General features: G+C 39.5%; 1 protein-coding gene across 4 annotated transcripts in view; it reads right to left on the reverse strand.

The window, feature by feature from the left end:
* LOC120546041 (matrix metalloproteinase-17-like) overlaps positions 1-24,564 on the reverse strand; it is a 135,920-nt gene that overhangs the window by 32,752 nt on the left and 78,604 nt on the right. For all 4 annotated transcript variants that reach the window (XM_039780792.1, XM_039780790.1, XM_039780789.1 and 1 more), the window contains exons 2-3: positions 4,804-4,936; positions 3,618-3,753 (exon numbers count right to left, since the gene is read on the reverse strand). In XM_039780792.1, coding sequence (XP_039636726.1) covers positions 3,618-3,753; positions 4,804-4,843 — 176 coding nt within the window. In that variant the 5' untranslated portion in view covers positions 4,844-4,936. The remainder of the gene's footprint in view (positions 1-3,617; positions 3,754-4,803; positions 4,937-24,564) is intronic.

Consider the following 24,564-nt stretch of genomic DNA (forward strand, 5'->3'; position numbering starts at 1 on the left):
ACAATGTAGGTTTAACTAAATATCTCCACAACTAGATTTCAGATAAATATTCATCAATAATGTAGATATAAATATGTGGCCAAGTGGCAAATAACAGAACAGCTAGAACAGTCTGGTAGGTTCAGAAAATTACATTACTTAAGCGGTCACTGTAAGCCTTTAAAACCAGGACAAGACAAAACTTAAGCCATATTACAATATCCAAAATCTAAGACGATATCTAGTCTCATGATATCAATATAATATCGATATATTGCCCAGCCCTTGTCCACCAAACAGATCCCTGCTACCTTTGCTTTGTACTCACGTGCATTCTCAGTGCTGCGTATACACTTGCAAAACCAAATTTACTTTCTTGATAAACAATATCTCAGCATCACATATTCTGAAAGCATAGCCAGGTCTTTCACAGCCTGCCTGTCTTTTTCAGTGTGTTCCTGCTGTCAAGTACACACTGCAGCTCCTGGAAAAGCAACACGCCACTGAGCAAAGATGCCGTACTGAACTGTCAGCAGTAAACAACCTGCTCCTCATCTAAACTTAAGCAATTTAACCACTTACACTCGTGAAAAATGGCTCAACACTAGCAATTAATGAGAGGAGAAGAATAAAATGGAAAAAAAGAGCAGCATTGAATGTAGCTGTGGTTACTACTTGCCAGGTTATTTTTAATGTGTTTGCCAAAATGTCTCATTAGCATGACTAAATGTAATGATAATAAGATGTCTTTTATTTGCCAAGTACATTTACATATACTGTACGAGGAATGCATCCTCTGCATTTTACCCATCCTAACTAATTAGGACCAGTGAAAATGCTATGCTGTTGTGTATCAGATTCACCATCTAAGTCCAGCATGTTAGCATGCTACAATTTTCTAATTAGCACTAAACACAAAGTGCTTAACATCTGAGTGTCTGCATGTGCAGTAAGCCACATAATAGCAGTGGCTGTACAATGCATGGTTTCAATTGGTAATCAGGTGATAATTTGTCTGTCACACCATCATATAAGTTGGTTCAAGACTAGTCTATATCCTTGACGTTCCACTTCCGGGATTGCTCCGTTGCCAACGGAAAATCCGCCGGATTTCACTCATTAAGGCCGGCTATCTGTTGCCTTAGGCTTCCTTTGTTTTGGCATTTTAAACTCTGGTCGATTTATGGAGGACTACGGTTAACCTTTTCTCAGATCTCTGCAGGGTAAATCCAGATAGCTAGCTAGACTATCTGTCCAATCTGAGTTTTCTGTTGCACGACTAAAACAACTTTTCAAACGTACACGGTTCCACCAAAACAAGTTCCTTCTGAGGCTATTTTGCAGCGCCACTGCGGCTTTTCCCAGGGCTTTGCACCGCTCAAGACGATTGTAATTGGTTTAAAGAAATGCCGATAAACCAGAGCACGCTTTCCTCCCATCCCTGAATGCTCTGTGGATTAGCCAGACCCTCCTCCAGCGTGATTTGGAGGAGGGTCTGGCAAAGCAAAACTAGTTCAAGACTGATGCTGCATTCATGTGCTCCTCAGATGGTCCATTTCCCCATTTGGGAAGTCGTTCTTCCGACTTTGGTGTGTTCATGAGCTTTAAAGTGATGGTTCAGAGTAATTTACCCTAGGGTCCTTTGCACCATGACCTCGAGCCAAACACCCCCCCAGAAACTTTTTTTCACCTGGGTCTAACACGGGGTAAGTTAGCGTAGAGTAGCGTTAGCCGCTGAGTAGCTTAGCGCGGGGCTAATGGACCCACGTTTGTATCTCTTAAATGACCCCACTAATAATGCCCGAAATGATACCAAAGGTCTACACTAGTATATATAGGTTATGCTCTCATAAAACGATGGATTGGAAAGTTTGTAAGTACACCAGAAGTTTATGAACACTTGCCTGCTCTCTTCTGCTCTCTGTTGCTGTTGCTGCTGCTGTTGCTGCTGCTGCTGCTGCTACCTGCAGTTAGACGAGTGCTTAGGGCCGTCTATAAATTACTACACCGAAAAGAGATACAACAAAAATATGTATTAATTTAATGATTAAATAAGGTAATGTCTCCAAACTTACCTCAATTATTACTTGTCTCCTGCTAGAAATATTACAGCACTTACTTTAAAAAATAAGTTAAATTAAAAAATATTTTTGTTGCATCTCTTTTCGGTGTTGTAATTTGTAGATGTCCCTAAGCACTCGTCTCACAGCAGCAACAACAGCAGAGAGCAGAAGCCAGCAGGCAAGTGTTATTTACATAACCTTCTGGTGTACTTACAAACTTTCCAATCCATCGTTTTATGAGTGCATAACCTATATATACACTAGTGTAGACCTTTGGTATCATTTCGGGCATTATTAGTGGGGTCATTTAAGAGATACAAACGTGGGTCCATTAGCCCCTGCGCTAAGCTATTCAGCTGATAACGCTACTCTACGCTAACTCGCCCAATGTTAGACCCAGGTGAAAAAAGCTTCTGGGGGGGTGTTTGGCTCGAGGTCATGGTGCAAAGGACCCTAGGGTGAATTACTCCGAACCATCACTTTAAGTCGTAATGTGGGAAAACACATGCACGCTACAAAGAAGATGTGTTGTATTTTATTGTTCAGCTGTTTCCAGTATTTATTTCCAGTTTAAAGTCTTATATTAGTGATTTTGTCTAAGACTGGTTTCTGCACTAGTACATTCCCTAAAACCACTAAAATATTGCTTTACCTGGCTTGTTACCAGATGTAATGCTCATAAAAAACATTCCTTACTAATCTAGGTCACGCTATGTGGACAGCAACTAGCAGTTACAACCTAATACCATATTACAAATAACAAAAAGTGAGCAAAAAATGTATGTACATGCAATACGTCACTGGATAAAATGTTTCTTACCATTAACCTAATATTTACTTTTGTCTGCCATGTTACTGCGTAATATGTTGCGTAGGCAAAAACTTTGCAGACTTTCTGAGTTGTTGTTCCCACAACAACAGTGTCGGCTGAAATCTGGGAGAGGTCACTGCCCACGAATGGCCAAAGAGAGCAGTGGGGAGATTTTATCAGAAGTTGTGGTGAGACGATCATGACTTGTGACTGACGGCTGACAGGGAGCGAGAATATGGGAAATCCAACCTCATGTGGAAGTGGACAGTGTGGGTGTATTTGTATTGCATTTTCTGCATGTGCTTGTGTGTGTGTGTTTGTTTGTATCTACTGCGATAATGAGAGGAGAGGAGATTACACATTACACAAACCAGCGACACACCCGATTAGAATATCTCCTTGTTGAATCACTCCTGATAGTGTGTGTGAATCAGCTCAGGCCAACCATGTTTCACTGCCTCTTCCTCTGCTGTCTAACACTAAGCTGTATCCCTAACAGATGGTCCAGCTGCACTTAACAAATCTTATTTTATCATGTACAGTATAAACTGCAGAATGACTCTGTGACGCAGCCTTTTATCTTTAGGAGTCATACAAATGAGTTTGGAGTAGAACTGCATAGACGTGGAGATGCAATTATGGCTGTGTGCAAAAACCATTCCATGCATTTCACACTTTGCCTCTGAGCCAAAATTGATCCAGAAACCAAAAGATTTCTTGAGGAAGAGTCACCTAATCATAGTGTGCATTTCATGTATCCCTACCTCCAGGATAGATGCCTCTTACTCCATTTGTTCTGAGGGTTCAAGCCTCGTTTCCTGCGGCCCATTGTCACCTCTGCCTCAGAAACATCTGGCAGAGAACATCTGGGTGTTTTCATTAGATCCAGTGTGGCGTGGTCTAAAGGGGAGAGGAGATGTAATTGTGATACAGAATAATGAAGGGACATTAAATAAACCTAATATTATTATAACACAGTTTTATGACAGCTGGAAAACGTAAGCAACATGAATGAATACAGATTATGTTTAACATAAACACAGTGGAAGACATCCACCACTACGGTTCAACATATGTTTGCAAATGACTGTTTAAGTAGCTGTAACTCATACTATACTGTATGTGCTCATATGCATATATATATATATGTGCATGTACAGGAGGTTATGAGTGGGCGCTTTGGCCATAAATCATACTTGCTCTGTACGATACACTATCACATGCACAGTCACACTCTCTCTCACACACTATTGTCCATAAATTAGACTTGCTCACACACACACCACTGTCATAAAACCATTTAAAAGTATCATGCTTTATAGCCTCTATAGATATGATAAAGAATGATGTTTGTAGACGAGAACAATTTGTGTGTGTGTGTGTGTGTGTGTGTGTGTGTGTGTGTGTTTGCACGTGGAGCCCATGTTCATGTGAGGCTGACAGTATGTTCTGTATGTGTGAAAAATGATTTGTACAAGACAATAGCAGAAGGTATACTAATCAATATACTGTTATTCTGTTTTACACATACCACTATTATCAATCATGTAGTATGCAGTATTGTCATTCTACTGCGGTTGTGTGTGACAGAGAAGTATGATTTATGTTTACAAGTTCTCTCAAGGCGTGTAAGCAATCTAATGAAATCCAATACAAAAGAGCTGAAATACATTTTACCTTTCTAATGTTCAATGGTTGTTTTGTCACAATGATTGACTCAACCCAGTAGCAGTTTCTAAAGTCACATTTTGTGTTTGTGTTGCTTGGATTGTATTCAATATGATAGGGTAAAATTGTAGGTTGTATTTTCTTCCCCAGGTACACTTTAGTCCCTCCCTCTCTCAATCACACATACTGTAATCAGAAAGTAAACGCACACATAGTGCCTTCATCCATCCAAAGTGCCAATATAATCATCCCCTTTTATCGCGATCACACACAGCCACATACCTAAGACTCCGGTCTCCTTCAGCCCTCCGTACTTCTGCATGGCTTTGATGGCCTTGGTCAGGGCCTCCTTGGTCTGAAGCTGACCAGTCACTGGGTCAGGGGGCGGGAGGTAGCCAAACTTACTCAGCCAGTCCTGGAAGGGAAACCACAGACACAGAGTTCAAAAGTCATCCCAGGCATTCCAAGGACTCCAAGTATCCCAAAGCTGCTGAGAAGGTCTGACACCTGTTCATGTTTACTGTCTGTGGATACTGTGTGTCTATGTGCATATGAATGCAATCTTTGTACATATTTCCTAATCGGACACTGTGAGCACCATCTAAAACCCCATCACTCTTAACACAAAATGAACCATTGAAAAAGATCAGCAGATATTTCAACATGTCATAGAAAGAAAAGGCAAAGCACAGGTGCAACTGAAAAATGTTGATTAATAATGGCTGCATTCTATTTAGGTGTTCTACATCCAGGACCCTGGTATTGTTCATATCAAATTAATCATACAAGTGGGAAGGTGTAAAATAAAAAATGAAATACCCAATGTCCAATTTCACTAACAGATTTTCTGCATTTGCTGTGAACTGTGAAAGCTTGCTTAGATATAAAAGGCGGATGAGGGCAGGTTTATGATTGAGACATACTCTGAGTACATTATCACATATCCAGCCGTTAAAAGGTTAGAAAGATGAGAAAAAATAATGATGGAACAAAATGCGGTAGTCGTAGGAAAACTGGAAAAGATAAAAAAAAAAAAAAAAAAAAAAAAAAAACGCTGATTCTGAAGTCTGAACTGAATAGGCAAAGAAAAGGCAAAGCACAGGTGCAACTGAATAATGATGATTAATAATGGCTGCATTCCATTAAGGTGTTCTACATCCAGGACCCTGGTATTGTTCATATTGGCTCACTACTCATGTCTTACTGGGAAATTTATATAGAACACAGCCGTTAATAACATTAGCAGTAACACATGCTTGTTTCCTGTTATGACAAGGTTAGTCTATAATGCTATTCAATATTGTATTTAAATGACACACTATGCTTTCCAGTGACTCACATATATAGATTATATTGCTAAAGTAATCATACAAGTGTGAAGGATAAAAAAAAAAAAAAAAAAACACCCAATGTCCAATTTCACAAACTGATTTTCTGCATTTGGTGTTAACTGAATTTCTTTTTACAGCTTAACAGATATAAAAGTTGCAGGAAAATGAAAGAAGATCTGGGTCTGTCGGTGATCTCCGTAGGTCTTTTTCAGAGCAGACATTTTGTTTAGTCATAGGAATTAGAGAACAGGTGTTACTAATAACATTAACGACGGCTCTGTTTTATTCAAGTGTCCCAGTAAGATCATTAATTTCATTATTTGCACATGTGCTTTCTGTAAAGAAAAGCCCTATCCAACAGTAATCAGAATATGGGGAGGCAACTGAATACAGTTGCCTCCCCATATTCTGATTACTGTTGGATTGCTTTGCTTGGTTTTGTAACTTGCAAACATTGGCCTGGAATGTTCCATGTATGACACATATTACGTTTTGTTCAAAAGTGTTTTGTAACTGAAGAGTCTCTCCTTAAGTTGCCAAGACCATTTGGGATGTTTTACAAGTTGTGTCAACTTGAAAGTAAGTAATGATTGTGAAAACTATTATTTTCCTGAAAGATTAATTTTCATTAGAAGTCCTTTTTTTTTTTTTTTTAAACACAATGTCTCTTGCTGTCTCTTGTTCTCCATCTATCTGAGCTCTACCCCTCCATGATCTGATAGCCAGTCTGACACATCAGCTTTCTAATGGGTTTTTGATAAGCACTCACCAAAGATGAGTGACATAGATCGATAACAAGGCAACTGCTATCGATTGACAACACTGGGGAAATTCCATTAACTTAATAATTAACTTTAGCGGCCTGTTGACAGTTGATATTTGCCTCCTCATCAATGGCTTTGCTTAACAGAAAGAGGGACGTTTATAGAATACGGGTGATCCAATATCAAGGATTATGAGAAAGAAAAACAATTCTTGAAGAAGTGTATAGGAAGCAGAAGGCAAAGAACGTGTACCCGAATAATGTAACAACTTAGACAATAAACTTTCTGTTCCAGAGTTAACTTCTCGTTTACCACAATGTATGAGCACTAAATTATATTATCTATCTGATGTCTGAAAAATAACTAGTCCCTGTGTTTATGCACACCATCTTTTATTTTAATGTCCTGATAAATGTCAGCAAGACAAGCCTCTTTTCCTTTACTAATAAAACTGAAGTAACGGTCTATGTCATGATGTGCTTTTAGCGTCTGCGCTCATGCCAGGTGGCTGAAACCTGGATTAGATATAGCCTAAAAGGTGGATGAGGGCAGGTTTATGATTGAGACATACTCTGAGTACATTATCACATATCTAGCCGTTAAAAGGTTAGAAAGATGAGAAAAAATAATGATGGAACAAAATGTGGTAGTTGTAGGAAAACCGGAAAAAAAAAAAAAAGAAACCGCTGATTCTGAAGTCTGAACCGCATAGGAAAAGTCTCAGCCTGATACTGTTGAAATGTTGTATGTATGTGGTCTGGGTCAAAGGCATTGGGATTCTGGGGCAGGTTATGCTGAGCTGAAGCTTCAAGCTAAGCACTTTAAGGTTCAAAAGCCACCCAACCCACTTTTCAGTAACTGAATGGTATGTCAGCATACTGAACATATTGGCAGAATGTTAAGAAAAATATAATGATATCAGGCAATATCGATCCTATCCACAGGGCAGTCGCAGCAGGGTCAGCTACAGAATAAAAGCCCTGCAGCAGCTATAGATTCAGCTTGCTAATACTTGAACGCAGTCCCTTTAGTAGAAGGATGATTTTATTTCACCAGCCTGCTAATGCTCAATAAAAAAGTATATATTTTGTACCACATGTGGTACAGAAAAGAACAACATCGATGTGACATCAGCTCGGGTGTGCATATCCATAAATCTGCCTCTTTACTTCACCCAAATGCAAAATGCGAAATAATAGAAATACCGGTACTATATATATAAAACTACATAGGACGTATATGCCTTTTAGTGCACCTTTGGACTACAACTGAGTAATTTCTGCACACACGGTGTTGAAACAACTAAGAGAACCTCTATCATACTGTAAGTACTGTCTTAAAGCAGAGAGTACCTTTCAAACCCAGAGGCAATTCATGGGACTTTACATGAGACACGAAAATGCATTAGAATATTTATAGACATACTGAATGGAAAATAATCAGTTCAAGTAAGAATTAAAATGCAAAATGGAAAAAAAAATGATGGGCAAAGAATACAGTGCAAGTGCAGTACCTGCATTTAAAGATAATCACTACTTTAAAAAAAAAACAAAAAAAAAACATCTTGCTCTCATGCGAAGCAGAAAAGGCCCTATATGATGAAAGAGCTAAAGCCCCGTGCAAGTTTATTCTCTCTAAATCTGTGATTAACTGCAGCACGAGGGGGCTGACGCAGATGGCTGAGACTCCAGTCTTTTTTTAATCATGCATTATTGAGACAAGCAGACATAGGAAGCGATGGCACAGAATAACGTCTAACCCTCCACTATTCCCCATTCTTGTACCTCGAATGAGAAGCGTGTTTTCAGAAAACATGCTCTGCCAAGCCTCTGCCTCTTTAGTGAGCTCCTTTTGTGAACAATCAAATCTCTTCTTTGTACAGTTGTAAGCTGTCGTGTTTCAGTTGCTCTGCTGTGGTCGGCATAAAAGTTTCTTTCAATGTCTTTCAAGTTTTAAACAAGTAAGCAACTGGCTCGGGTACTCGTCTAGTGTCACACTTATTACAATGGCTACATGAGAGAAATGTAGAGTTAAACAAGAGATTCATTGTCCTTGAAACATTATCACTTGGTACAAGCACTGTATAAACACTGGCCATTCTTATACATATCACCACTTCTTGTTTTTATTTATTTATTTGTTGCTAAAATGAGCAGAAATAAGCTAATTTAGGGAAACACATTTTACTATGTTTATGTTAACCTGTCTCCGTGTATACAGAATAGCTTGATGAGGTTTTAAGCCCCCAACGCCTCCTTCAAGGTAGCGCTGCGACCGTTGACTTCAAGGCACCTAACCCTAACCCTAACCATAACCATTGCCTAATCCTAGTGCCTTCCAGGCAGCACTGCCTGGACGGAGACGTTGGGGACTTAAAACACCGATGAACATACAGAATATGTGCCTCATCGTGGGTCCTAAATAGTAATCAGTAAATGTACTTTGCTCCCAATGCCCTGCTGCCCTTTTCCAGACAGTAAAGGGTAGGGTTGGGCCGATGGGAGATGGCATCGTCCATAGCCAATGGCTGACAGTCATTGACCACTGAGCCCAACATCGTGATTTAAAACCACTGATAAGATGACATGACAGATATCCTTTAATTCTTAATGGTGGCGATAGGATTTCAGTTTCAGTTAGGATGACTCACGCAGCTGCAGTCCGAGTGCTCCGCACTCAGAAGGTGTGATATTTTACTGTGGCCATTGTCATATGCCAATTCAGTAGACATTGTCCGACCCTAGTAAAGGCTTGAACACAAAATACAGTTGAGACCGATGGAAATTGGTGAAAAAAAAAAAAAAGTTTTATAAGTATTCGGTCATAAACATAAGAAACAAGCAAAGTGAAAATCTAACCTGCTAATGGCACTAGATGAAAAGTCAGGGGAGCACCAAAGTTATTACAATTCATCCTGAGGGGGACAGGAATGTGGGTACCCAACTGTTGAGACATTTCACTAAAAAACAACAATGTTATGAGCTTCAATGTGCTAGATGAAAGCTCAGGAGTTCACCTAAAACAATACACAATTCATCATCTGGTCACAGCAGGAATGTCTCAGCAGTCTAGTAACTGCCTAGAAACTATATCTTTATATTTAAGATTTCTGCAGTGCACCATTCACGGCCAATGGCAACGTTCGATGCAGGAACCACTTTGACCTTTATTGAACAAAGCGAAAAGTAAGAGTGCGAAAGTCCAAACAGAGAAGGCTGGCAACTGAATGTCAAAAACTTTGTCATTGAACATAATCTGGAGTTTTTCAGAGCCGTCAAACATCAACTTTCCGTCGGGAGATAGGGTTGCTTATTAGAAAGCAGTATGTCATTGCGGTGTGTGTTTGTGGACACACAGCAAGGTTGTTGTTCTATGTGCTGTCAAGAATCCCAAACTCTGTCATCTATCTCACTGTCAGGGCTGCCCGCTGCTCAGAGAAGGTGACTGTACAGTGAGCGTGAGTGTCAGCATGCATGTGTTTGTGAGTGTGTGAAAGCGAAAATAAAGTCAGAACTTAACCCCACAAAACACCTCACTCAGAGGAGACACACACCAGAGAAAAAAGGTGACAGAAGACGTGGGGGGGGGGGAGAAAAAGAAATGATGGAAAAGATGATGAAAGACACTGAAGGAGATGGAAGGAGACCTCTGATGAAAAGGGCTTCTTGTGTCTTAAGATCTGCTCATCCTCAAGTGAGCCTTCTGTTGTACAGCCTTGTAAACATCAAACCAAACCACTGACTATGATTTCACACACCACGAGAGAGAGAGAGAGAGAGAGAGAGAGAGTGTAAATGTTATTCATGCACGAGCTGCATGAATAACATCGACCAAAAAGGAAGAAGAAGAAAAAAAGCACACAGATGCGCATACACACTCATCAAGGCATCCTTTGATTCCTACCGTCCTAATTCCATCTGACCTTCATAAAAAATGGATGTGTAGTCTGTTAGAACACGGTAGGTCAGCGGGTCAGTGTGTGACAGGTAGCTGCATATCCTGGTGTGTTTTAATAACAACTTTTACGGAGACTTGAGTCGATAAAAGAGTGTTGTGGGTCGAGTCAGACTTGTTTTAGAAGTTCCTGCGAGCACTCGGTCACTTTTTTTCCAGAGTAAAACATGTTTCCTAATTCAAGCTGAGCGCGGCTACTGTTTTATATGAAGGACAAAAAAACAACTTTTTAACAGCCACTTTTAAAGCCAACAAAGGAGAGAGTATTTGTACTGAAAAGACAGATTTAAGGGTTTAAGGGTTTCTACTAAAATAGATTCACCATATCTTAAATATAAATAGTAATGTGGTATTCATTAAGGAGGGATAATTAAAAACGGAGAAAGAGTTTAAATTTATAAGAAGGTGGTTTTATAGTTCACTCAGGGTCATTTGGGTCTATTCTTTAGAGAGTTTATTAATGAAAGTCCTGGCAGAATAACAGGCATTGATAATAATGTTAAAGCTTTATAATTTATTGTGACTGGCTTCTTTACAAGGAATGAAAAGAGTCTTGGGTAGCGTGGAGGGACCAATCATCCTAACAGGATATTTTAATCAAGCGATGGATGGATTCCTTGATAGAAGCATAAAAAAGGGGTAATCGAAGAGAAAAAATGGCAGATTTTGCAGTCACCGCATTTCTTGACATATTTTGCACTAACCAATACTTGTGGACCAGTAACCACACAGAAAAGGCTGTGCACAGAAAAGTCGATTTTCCAGAGAACACAATCAGCAGTGTTCTTTGGTGTTAGACATAATTGAAGCATGTTCAATGTAATTTAATTATCTATTTAATTTATCACTGGTTTGATCTCCTGCACACACACATTGACTGGGTCATTTTTCTACATCAAATTATGTCTTTCTGCCGGCTGTATCACTCAAATATGATAACATGTTGAATTACAAAGACAAAGATGATTCATCTTTCTATTTCACCCTCAGCTCCTTCCCTCACCCCATATCTCCCTGCCTCATAACTGACTCAGTGTTGATCCTGCACATCTCAACATGAGGTTAGTCAGTGAACATGATTTGACTGAGGCTCCTTTAAAACAGAGGCATGGGGGAAAGAGAAAAGTAACAGAGTGGGAAAAGACGCTGATTGAAGAGAGCGGTTGAGAGACGTAACATGAAGCAGATCTTCATCTGGTCCTCCTTATCGCTCGCAGGTCAAGGAGTCAGATGGACAAAGGAGAGTAGAGAGTAGAGCTTTCACAAGTACAAAGAAAGATGGAGAGTGAGTGTCAGCCAGAGACAGATGAAGTATAGATGGATGTGGCATGATGTAAAGATAGAGTCTGTCTGTCTGTCTGTCTGTCTGTATACCTGCACAGTGAGAGATATGTGGAAAATGGTTGAACTGAGATCACAATTAGGTGTGTTAACAGTAATAGGCCTGTATTGAAAAAATAACCAGAATGATGCTAGGTCATTATGCTATGCTTTTTTTTTGCAGGATAAAGCATTATATGCTTATATTATTTGGTTGAAACTCGATCTGCATTCGCTGTGCAAGGTCTGACATACTGCTGCTTTTTGTGGGATTTGTATCTGCCTCTTAATGAGACACTTTGATCTCCCCAAGTTGTTTAAATTTAGGAATTAAGCAGTACGGAGGAACTTCTGCAACAGCTGGGGGAAGATGAGAGAATGTGGAATACATAAAATACACAGAGAATCAACATTTTACATAAAAAAAGAAAGATATTGCAAGATTATTTTTTTTAATATAGAAACAGTAAACAAAAAACAATTTATTTTTCCTGCTGTAACCTTTATGTCTCTTTATACAATTACTATCCCTAATTTATAGAGATGCAGCGATGGACTGGCCGGTGACCGGAATTGGCCAGTTTTCACATGCTCGGCCGTGACCGGCGACCGGCAGGTCAGTCTGACATATGCCGATTTCATGCCGGTCAATGTTACAATTAACTGACAACATAAGTTATATGAGTTACAGTTCGCTGTGTGTTAAAGTGATGGTTCGGAGTAATTCACCCTAGGGTCCTTTGCACCATGACCTCGAGCCAAACACCCCCCCAGAAGCTTTTTTCACCTGGGTCTAACATTGGGCGAGTTAGCGTAGAGTAGCGTTAGCCACTGAATAGCTTAGCGCGGGGCTAATGGACCCACGTTTGTATCTCTTAAATGACCCCACTAATAATGCCCGAAATGATACCAAAGGTCTACACTAGTATATATAGGTTATGCACTCCATAAAACGATGGATTGGAAAGTTTGTAAATACACCAGAAGTTTATGTAAATAACACTTGCCTGCTGGCTTCTGCTCTCTGCTGTTGTTGCTGCTGTGAGACGAGTGCTTAGGGACATCTACAAATTACAACACCGAAAAGAGATGCAACAAAAATATTTTTTAATTTAACTTATTTTTTAAAGTAAGTGCTGTAATATAACTAGCAGGAGACAAGTAATAATTGAGGTAAGTTTGGAGACATTACCTTATTTAATCATTAAATTAATACATATTTATACCTTTGGTATCATTTTGGGCATTATTAGTGGGGTCATTTAAGAGATACAAAGTGGGTCCATTAGCCCCGCGCTAAGCTACTCAGCGGCTAACGCTACTCTACGCTAACTCGCCCAGTGTTAGACCCAGGTAAAAAAAGCTTCTGGGGGGGGTGTTTGGCTCGAGGTCATGGTGCAAAGGACCCTAGGGTAAATTACTCCGAACCATCACTTTAAGCGTGTGTCCACGCTATTCTTGCACATGTAGGGAACCTCGTGAATTAACCTGCAACATGTCAGCTGTTTGGAAATTCTTCAGCGTGTGTGCAGAAGATAACAAGTTTGCAATATGCAACACCTGCAAAGAAAAAGTAGGGCGTGGAGGGACGACAGCAAAAACCAAAATCAAATTTTTTTAGTTGGATATTGGATGTGAAAAGAAGGAAATTCTAACATTGCACTTTAGATGTGTGTGAATTTCCCACACCAGGAGTCATTTATATAGTTCTATTTTATAGTGATCCATTATCTGTTCAAAAAATGTTCTATGCTCTGTGAAAAATGTTCTATTAAAGAAAAGATAGAAAATAAATATTTGCGTGTGCTGTAAAGTGGTTAGAAAAAATTAAATCGGAATCGGCTAAAATCGGTACCGGCTGGCCTAACTCAATGAAAATCGGAATCGGCCTAGAAAGATGTAATTGGTGCATCTTTACTAATTTATCATCCTTCATGTGCCAACGTGTGCAACACATCAAACCACTTAGTTCTCACATGAGTAATACAGTTATGCAATGATCCATATATTTCAAAAGGATTTGCAAAAAGTGATTCTAAACAGGTTGAGTGAAAAAATACAGCTAAGTGTTCACTGACAATGATAGTGATTATATAACATCATTATATTTCCCATCACTCTGTGTACTGTTTACTAAGATGGCAAACATTTAATTATACACTGCTTTTCACAAGCCTTGATTCATCATGCCTTAGGCATGATGAATAAGTAATTACACAGACACAGCATACACTAACAAAGGGCTAGTTTATGGTAGAAAAGAACTAGTACAATGTGTCAGATGGCAAAAGTGTTTACAGTTGTTCAGACTTGCCATACTGGAAGGGGGAGGGAAAAGCCAGTTGTCATGGAGAGGGAGGAGAGCTAATATCGTTTAAATACGATTATAACCATATTAGCCCACCCCCCCCGGAAGCTATTCGACAGTCCGACTAGCAGTTTTGAGTATACTTTTACCCTGACACTAACCCCTGTAAACACATACAGAGTATACTGTCATGGATGATGTGTCAAAATCTTAAAACTTTACAGAAAAGGTATGGAGTTAAACAATAGAAAAATACATTAAGCACTTGTAGAGGAAGTCTGATTTTGGCATTCAGATGTGATGTCATTGCTTACAATGTAAAATGTACATATGGCATGCTATATGTATTGTTTACACTGTACGGCTTTAATGAATTAAAACAATGATGAAAACTTTTAGCCAAAATGTGTAGGAGCCAGCGATGCACGAAAATGTATGCGTAACAATTTGTATGATATTTTACGGAATTATGTCCACCAACGTGGGTCACGTGGCGAAGTTTAGCTGACCGACAGTTAAGTTTAGGCATTAAAACGACTAGTTAGGATTAGACAAAACTTTGTGGTTATGGTTAAAACACCGGTCCCCTTAAGTAGTACTCCTGGGACAAGAACGCCCATTTCCTGGACTGAAAATCTTGTGTTTCCCCCTTAACTTCTTCCAGGACACGAACTCCACTCCCCCGCTTGAAAGCCCTGTGTTTCAGGACCCACCTACCCACCCCGACCTCCTCCCTATGCAAATCTTCGTGGTCTTATTCAGCAGCAGTCAATGAAGGGCATACAGTAATAAATATGTGGAATACATACGACTCACAGTGCATTACTTTTAGTAACTACTATGTACGAATGGTTCATGAGAACAGCCTGGAGCCAGCCATGCACTTGTAAAGGCTTTTAATCATATTCAGGACTCAGAGGACCTTGAAATCGTCTTTTTAGGTTGCAATACAGGTCCCAAGAAAATGATCAAGATGTGGATGGAAATGGTAAAAAAAAAAAAAAAAAAAGTTTTCTTTTATTCTAAAATCCCGAACAGTTTCACCTCTTCTAGCCTCAAAACCTGAGGACAATTTGAGTCTGGAATATCACTAGACATTATGCAGCCTGTGACAGGGGGCTGTGAGTAGACATTATTTTGCTTAAAAGTGGAAATCCAAAAAGGTTAGGAACCACTGCATAAGATGATATTGCCACTTAAGTTATCTACCCAGGAACATTACTGGAATAAATGCAGCGTCTGTCCAGGTCCCACCCGTTTAAGCATCCCAGAAAAAGCGAAGCAACAAGTGGGTCACCAGAGTGTATAACACAATTCTGAAGTCTTTGATAAAGCTCCAAAAGCACTCCGCTCCAGTAAACAATGAATCCAGTTTGTCTTTCATCCACACTTCTTTATAATAGGAGCTGAAAATCAATCCGTACAATATTGTCAGTTTAGTCCTGCTATAATTTAATAGTCCTCACATGTGCATGCACACATTCTCAGCCTCTCAAACTAATTGTCAATGGGTATTCAAGTGGGTATTAAATCATCCAAGGTTTTGTTTGTTCCATTTTGTGCTACAATATCTGTGAAATTAAATGTGTTTGCTCTGAAATGTGTGAGCTCTGGTCACTGTAATCCTGTTATAGAGTGAGGACTACAGCAGGTAAACGGCTACATATTTTACATTTTACATACTTTATTATTTTCATACCATTTTCTCGTTTTCTGTTTTTGCTTTGCCCCATGGACTCACAGCCTTTCCCCCTGCCTGTTTGCGCAACGCTTCAAATATTCTGGCCTGTTTTGCTGACAAATGAGAGTGACACTCATCATAAAGATGAGAGAATAGAAAACGAGTGTGGACACAGACAGAGCGACACAGAAGCCAGGGAAGTAGACAACAACAGCCTATAAACAGCCCTTGAACAGAGAATTCTGTATTTAACTCAACTGCATTCCCTCATCCTCCTGTTACTGATTAAAGTTATTCCAACATCACGCAACACATCCTGTCAGATGGGACGAACTCTCTTCCCCCAAAAGGTCAAAGTTCACTCCGCCATTCCTTCAGTCTCTATATAAAGCTCAAATTGCTTCATCCTCCCTGCTTGTCTGACAAAACCTTCCTCTGTTTTTCTCCGATGACCAGCTGCTGAGTCCCATCAACCTCGGCCTTATTGACAAGAAATGAGTCACAGAGAGACGTTTAACCCTACGACCTGCAACACTGTCTCTCTAAGTCTGATAAAGTAGCAGTGGCCGCTTCGGGTTTACATTGTTCTTGAATGCCTCAGAAACAAAAGGCAGACCTTTACTTTCCTGTCTGTTGAAAGGTTGTGAAGCAGTAAAGTGCTTTGGGTTCATATGGAGTCACGCTTTACAGTAAAGACATGAAGTTGTGCTGGACTAATGCAGTCCTCATCCAGCATTTATTTTAATTTTTTCTTTCATACTAAAACACAAACACACACACACACACACACACATCATTTAGGAAACTCTGCAGATCCAACTACGGTTTAAGCTGAGTAAAAATGTTTTTGGAAAAGTATTATTACTTATTCCTTACAGCACAGTAAAGGGCTAACCTTTAAAAGCAGCTCTCAAGTGATCAAATGATGAATCACATATATGCTTTTTTTTAATCCTTATTTCTTTAGTCATTATTCTTTATAGTATACCAATTTATATAATTAGTGTGAGATTTCTACTATCTTTGTGAGCAATTAAAAGGTGCCCTGTGATGCTTTCTTGTGAACTAAATCTAGGTTTCCATCCCTGACATCGCTCTTACAAACATGTGTCTTTCCTCATTAAAACGTTTAGAAAGCCAATTGGTAGGCACAAAGTGTATTTCTTAAGAAAATTAAATGATAAATACCCTTTATTCTTATGGTTTCTAAGTTTATCTTTTATTTGAGTTAAAAAAAAAAGAAAATCTTATAGAAGTTTAATAAATACATACAGGCCCAAAACTAAATACTGTATGTGATATGGTATTATTAAAAAATGCCACACATAAGATACGTGTATATCCAAACAAATACCCAGTGTGACACAAAAGATTGACTGTTGTGTTTAAAAAACATCTCCAAGTGCACCAAAAAGTCTATAAAGAACCCTTCCCCTTCTATGGCACATCAATCAATACACAATCTCTGCTATCAGCGGAGGAGTTTTTTCCAAAACGTTTCCCTCCATAACACCCAGGGAGTGTATGCAATAGCTGCAGCGATGCTATCGCTTTCAAAAGCAGCTGAAGCAGCTTTCCATTTTATATCACCGGCTTATTCTAAGAAATCGTTTACTTAAAGCATTACACTGCGATGATATAACAGGCTGGCAATGACAGCTTGTGTGTTTTGACTGAGGAGCTCATAAGAACAGAAACCAATTGAAGACACCATTTCCTGAAGCAATGAAGGATTTTCTCTCACCTGTGCAAAAAAGAGAAGGTGAAAGAAACAGGATATAAGAAGTAGCGGGAGAGAGAAATTGCAGGGGATATACAGGGATGGTTGTACATCCCTAGAAACACTTTTTTTTGTGACACAAAAGAAATTGCTGCCACATTACCAGGCAGTAAAATGTGAGAATTAAACTGTGCCTAGCTATCAACGGTTCTCTTCGATGCATTTCCACCTGCTGTCTCACTTTTCACAAACAAACCGTCTTTTTGAGCCAGACTCTCCAGTCAAAGAAAGATGAACTAGACTTTCCGCCAACTAGACCACATCCACGTCTGTAAATGTAACACCCTGCACTGGTCTGACCTACAACATGGGTGCTTAACGGCCAAAGTGAAGGACTAATAGGACTATAGTGTCTCTATAATCTCTTTCTCAGTGCTGACAAAACGATAAACAAGATCATCATTGACTGAAAGTCACCAATGAGCCAGTAAATCAATGTGCAGTGGAAATTACCACTCTACCTACCTAGTCTGCATTCAAGAAAAGGCTGAATAAATAACTGTCATCAGAAATGCAACTCTAAATGCATAATTAAAAGCAAATTGAGTTTCTGACTTTTTGCCTCAGCCCACACCTGTTTGATCAGGAGACAAGGGAGGACGAGGACGAGGGGGAGAAATGAATACACTACACCACCAATTAGGAGAAGTAGAATGGAGACGAAAGACACCCGTCAAAACACAGACACACAAAATGTGAAAATAAATATAAAAATCTTAGTTCACTTCTTGTTGCGAGTGATTATCAGCCTACTTTTCCAAATAGACGGTTGATTACAAAATGGTTTTCTATCGTTAGTGAAATGTCTTAACTTAACAACTGTCGGATAGATTACCATGAATTTGCTACACAGAGTCACTCACTCAGGAACACGGGACAATGGCAAATGTCTTTTTAATCTGTGCCTAGCTTTGTGCAAAACATCTTCTTGAATCCCATGAATGTTGTCCTTGAGAGAAGTCAAGGCACATGCTTTTCACTGGGTTGAAATGCACTGCAATAACTGTAATGCAGATGATAATAAATGGCCTACTATTTATTCGTATTTAAACTACCTCTTCTCCTTTTTTCTCTCACTCCCATTCATCTGCTCAGCACAGAGGTGGTTGTTCTTTGTTGCCTGGAAAAGCAAAGGTCAACAACTCACTAAGGCCCTAATGTCTAGTGTAAGTGTATAGGCAGTTCCACAAACTGCTTTTTCATTTAAATACTTACATTCTTGCTTCTCCTGTTATGATCATCTTAAGGTACATCTTCACATAAGAAGGTCTTTAATCTCAGATGTATTAGAGCCAGAAGGCTCGTGGATGACTCGTGTGTAGCTGGTTAGAGTGTGTGATACAGCGCGCTGAGTGAGAAACTCAAACAGTGGTGACTAACAGCATATGTTGTTCCCCCCGGTCACGCTTAATCCGAGACGTTCCTACAGTATGTGCCTCTGTGTGTGTGTGTGTGTGTGTGTGTGGCATTCACACTTTCAAACATGATGTCAGAGAAAGTAAGGACAACTTGAATGGAAGCTTGGAGAGAGAAACATCATTTCTCTCTTCATCTAATGTGTGCTTTAGAGGGCAGAGACGCTGCACAAAGAGAATCACTGAGGATGGTTGGAGGGACTGTACTGCACAGACAGTTCACATCTTTGAACTGCTGGACTAGCAGCGGCTGTAGACCCTTAGTTGCTGCAGGTTACATACACAACTGCCCTTACAGTAATCTCAAGTCAGTCAACCATCAAATTAAACTTTATCATCTCACCAGGGGAAATTTGGTGCTAATGCTATGCTAACGCTTCTTCACTCTCTCACAGCTTCTCCGTTTGTGGGAACAGTGCTTAAACTGTTTGAACAATGTATACAATAAATAGAACTTGCTATTCCAATCCAAAGAATTTTAAGTGGAAAAAGAAAAGAAATCAATACTGTTACAGATACAATGCCAGCTGTTGTCAGGTATTAAAGGAGCAGGTATTAAAGGAGCAGAGGGTGTTGAGGGGTGGCTGTTTGCAATGAAAATCTACTCATGCACACAAGAGAAAAATAGGCATAATTCAATGTTTAAAAATGGGTAGGAAATATTTATCTGTGTGAATCTATTTTGTCAGATTTGAGCTGAAAAATTAAAAGTTGATGAGTTGGTATCAAGCCTACTACTCTGAAGACAACAGAACACCCCGATCAGCTGGGTACACATACAGTACAGTGTACTTTACAGTGGAGTGCCATTACTGTACATAAAGTGCATGTGTTGAATAACTATAGGTGGTGTTCACATAGAACATTTTTGGGCAAAACTTCAAACCGTCCTTCCTTAAAGACGTCCGTACAAATGTACTTGACACGTGAATTCTTTAAAGAATAAAATCTGCTTGAATTCTATTAAAATGTTTTTGAATTTTAAACATTTAAACAAGAGTGGGTCATGTTATTTTTGTGCACTGCACTCTGTCAATCCATGTCACCCTTCAACATAGAAATCTTACTGAGATACACGGAAAAGTGTCAGTTTCCGACGTCTGAAGACACATTACATTCACAAATAAAATTGAAGCAGGCAACACAAAGTTTTAATGTGTGTCTAGACGTTATCCATCTTTTTGCACCTTTCCATCATTCTTCTGAGCTCTCTTGATGTCTCACCGGCCCATTTTAGGAAGATGTTTGACTGATGTTAAATTAAAATAGATACACTTTTGAAAGCACACTTTGGAGGCTGATGACAATGACGTGGTCCTTCAGTTTCTTTGGAAACTGAATAGCTTTCAAAAACTTTTCAAACAGTTTTTAAAAGTATGTTTTAAGATGCTTAGAAAGCTGCACTAGAAAGCTGTATTTTTCCATTTTGAACTGAAGTACTGTATTTCACTCCTCCATCTTTGTCAGTAAGAACAGCCAGATGTGCCCTTTTGTTTAAAGCTATAAACACCTGACACATTTGCATTTGTCGTGAGCACACTGATTCTGACTCACCAATCTTTTTCTTCGTACTATTGTTTTTGAGGAAAGTTTCACCATAAAACCTCCGTAGGATTTATGACATTTGTGTGGACCTTCAATTTTGTGCATAGCCCGGGTGTAGCGGATGAAGAATGATGACCGTTACAAAACAGCATGGGCATTTTGAGTTAATACACAAGTTTATATTAGTATATAAATATTCTAAGTAAATGCAGATCCTAAACAGGCATTCTGATTTCCACATCTTAGAACTTGCTTCTCAATATAAACTTAAAATTATTTTTTTTTGCATGGTGAGTAATGCGATATGCAGGAATGTGATATCGGCAAAGCTTTGCACAGTAGATCCAATAAAATAAGAAACTGTTTAAAAAAAGGGATACAAAGGAGTGGCACAGCCACAGATTGTGGGCAAGGCACTTCTGGCTTTAAAAGGGACAAACATAATGGAGGAATTATGAATAATGGACTTCAATGTCAGGCAGCCATTACAGAGAGGATTGGAAATCACATAAATATTAAATCCATTCATAATGTGCGTGATAATAATCACACTTATCAAAGCACTTGCAAGTTTAAATACAGACTGGACTTCAGACATTTTGAGTTTTGAGACATTTTAACAAATTTCAGCTGAGGTCAAAGATTCACGCTGCAGTAAGTGTTCAGGCAACATTCTACAAAATTATCTTTCCATTTGTTCATAGGTAAGAACGACATTTTTAAATCCTCAAGACTTCTGAAGTACAAATCATTTTGCAATTTTTTTAAAGCCATTTACAATATGAAAGAAAAAGACATTTGACTTTGTTTCTTTCAACCGTTATGTCATCAACAACAGATCTCCTATGACATATATTAATAAAAAATAAATAAAAGTTTTAAATAGGGCATGTAAAGTGCAAAACAAGTGAGCAATAGGCTTCATAGTTTGGATTGCATCTTGCAATCATTTTAAGTTCCTCATAACCTTTTGAGCATTTTGTAGTTGTGGTGTAAACGATAAGTTCAATCCAGGGGGTAACTGGAGTTCAAACCCATCAGTGCAACCACTTCAAATGTTCACCATCTCTCATCCATTTCTACTGTGTTGACGTTCTCTTTTCCTCCCTAGCCTGCGAGACTTATACAATTTTAAATCATACTACTTCTTTATACATTAGTTCATGTCTGTGTAGTTTCCAGCTGATGCAGCATTAACAGCGGGGTCTAGTTGTTGAGGCTTTCTGCCAAATTCAGTGACCAGGTTGGTTGCTGTCTACATGTAAATGACCTGTGCTGCAATTATTCGGGCTTACCAGTGTGTGTACTGAAGCTAATTGCAAATTGTTCGTTTTTTTGGTCATAAGTGGGGGTGTACACGTTTCAAGGTTTCATCAACTATCTGTGTTATGTAAATGCAGACACCACTGTTCTGCCTGCTGTCCTTGTCAGTAAAATTGTGCTTGAACACCAAACTTCCTAAAAACATTTATGTAATATAAATAAATAAAACAACACCTCCCATGTAGGCGGACTGCAACACTATGAACCTATTACTTTCTGAATTAACATAAAGAAACCCTGATAATGTGTTTGCTGGAACACAAAAACATAGAGTAGGTTGGGAGTGTGTTTAGCCACAGAGAAAGCTGATTATAAGCAGAACACACACACACGCTTCCAGTAGCCATAGTGCTCTCACACGGAATCTGATATATTGCAGTCATTATCTAATTAAATGTGATACATATAGGCTCTTATGTCGCATTACAAGTGGACACCAGAGAGCAAATAATCACTAACACTGCAGCGGGATTCTGCACTGTCTGTGCCTTCCAATAAGTAAAATGGAAAATGGGGGGCTGGCCACATTATGACCAGACCACCTTCTACCTCACTGAAAAAACAACTTACCATACTGCATATTAATTATTAATACAGTGATATGAGACTAGATATAATTTACAATTTGTTTAAAACAATACTTTTTTGTGCTCTTTTCTACTGTTCAGGTTGTAATTAAAAACCATGACATGGTGCTCTTTGGATGCTTTTATATAGGCTTTAGTGGTCCCCTAATACTGTATCTGAAGTCTCTTTCCCGAAATTCAGTCTTGGTGCAGAATTACAGCCACTAGAGCCAGTCCCACAATGAGCTTTCCTTAGGATGTGCCATTTCTGTGTCTGTAGCTACTGAGGAGGAGAAGGGGGGGGGCAAGGTGGATGTTGGGGGTGTGGCCTCGACCAACTGCTACTTTGCTCGTTTTAAAGCCATGATGTCTCTCTTTCTAATGGGCAGGCAAAATTCTCTGGGCGGGCAAAGCAGAGAAAGGGGAGGTAGCCTGGCTCCTTATGACCTCATCATTAGGGGTGGCAGTAGCACAGTCTGTAGGGAGTTGGGTTGGGAAGCGGTGGGTCGCTGGTTCAAGTCCCCATCGGACCAAAGTATGGTGGTGGACTGGTAGCTGGAGAGGTGCCAGCTCACCTTCTTGAGCAAGGCACTGAACCCAATTGCTCAGAGTGCCTTTCCATGGGCAGCTCCCTCACTCGGACATCTCTCCATTAGTGCATGTATAGGTTCTGAGCATGTGTGTGTAATAACAACAGAGTGAAAACATTGGAATTTCCCCTTGCAGGAATAATAAAGTATAAATTATTGTTATTTATAAGGAGCAAGATTCCAGATCGGCCCATCTGAGCTTTCATTTTCTCAAAGGCAGAGCAGGATACCCAGGACTCGGTTTACACCTATCGCCATTTCTAGCCACTGGGGGACCATAGGCAGGCCAGGGGAACTCATATTAATGTTAAAAAAACTCATAAAGTGAAATTTTCATGCCATGGGACCTTTAATAGAATCTAATCTTTACATTAGACAACAGTATTTCAGTCGATATGACTTAATTTAATCTTACTTGGCCTGCTAAGCTAAGAGACAACATTGGATGAGGAGCTGTTGATGTGGTAGATATTGCTAGCTGAGATAGAACAGTATCATTTTCCTGAGGTGGGGGAGCTTCAGAAACAGATGGTTTCCTCTGTGGAAAGGCGGGTCAGCCGAGCACTTATTTCTTGGCTTTGACTTTCATGCAGATTCTCAGTTGAGAGTAGTTGGTGGCCACCACTTAGCCTTGTGTACAACAGTACACGCTGTAGTTTGCAGGTTACGACACACACACTTGTGGTGCACACAAGGAATTTCACAGAGGTGGAGAAGCCACAGACTGATGATAGTGGCTTTGTTTCCTCCCATGACAGAGAGCTGGAAATGAGTCCACCGCATTCACAGCTGTGCTGTTGCTTTACAGGGAAAGATGACAGAACGCAACCCTCAGCTTGAGTGTCTAAGCTTTCAGAGCACCACACACAACTTGCCAAGTGGGTCACTTCACATCTGTAACGCCGGTAGGGTTGTGTCATCAGCAAACTTTACCAGACTTGCCATACAGTACAATCAGTAGTTTACGGGAAGAATCAAGAGTAGTCCTGTGGTGCAGCGGAGCTGGCCGCTGCTTTATGTGGCATCTGAAAAAGACGCAAACAAAGACCACAAGAAATCTATATTTCCATTTCCTCCAGCGAAGAGGACCATCATTCTTTCTTCTCCTTGTCCTTTTCTTCTCCTGTGTTTAGTTATACATTATCCATTATCAGCACAGCAAATCAAAAGCAAGTTAGCACATTCACAGGCTCATAATGAATGAGTTAAAGCACATGGCACAGAGTTAAAAAAAATAAAATAAAAATAAAACGCAGACAAAAACGTTAAATAAGCAGGAGCCCCAAAACACAGGGAGCCAATGTTGGCACCAAACCCACTGTGAGTCAGTGTTTGAATGTTTATCTTCCTCTTCACCAAGAAAATATTCAGTCAGAAGACCATGATAAAGATGTTGTGTCCAAATGACTTTACCATTATCTTCACACTGTATCGGGGTTGCAACGCCGAATTATTTTAATTATTAA

The sequence above is a fragment of the Perca fluviatilis genome, chromosome 17, assembly GCF_010015445.1.
Source record: "Perca fluviatilis chromosome 17, GENO_Pfluv_1.0, whole genome shotgun sequence".
Taxonomy (NCBI): Eukaryota; Metazoa; Chordata; class Actinopteri; order Perciformes; family Percidae; genus Perca; species Perca fluviatilis.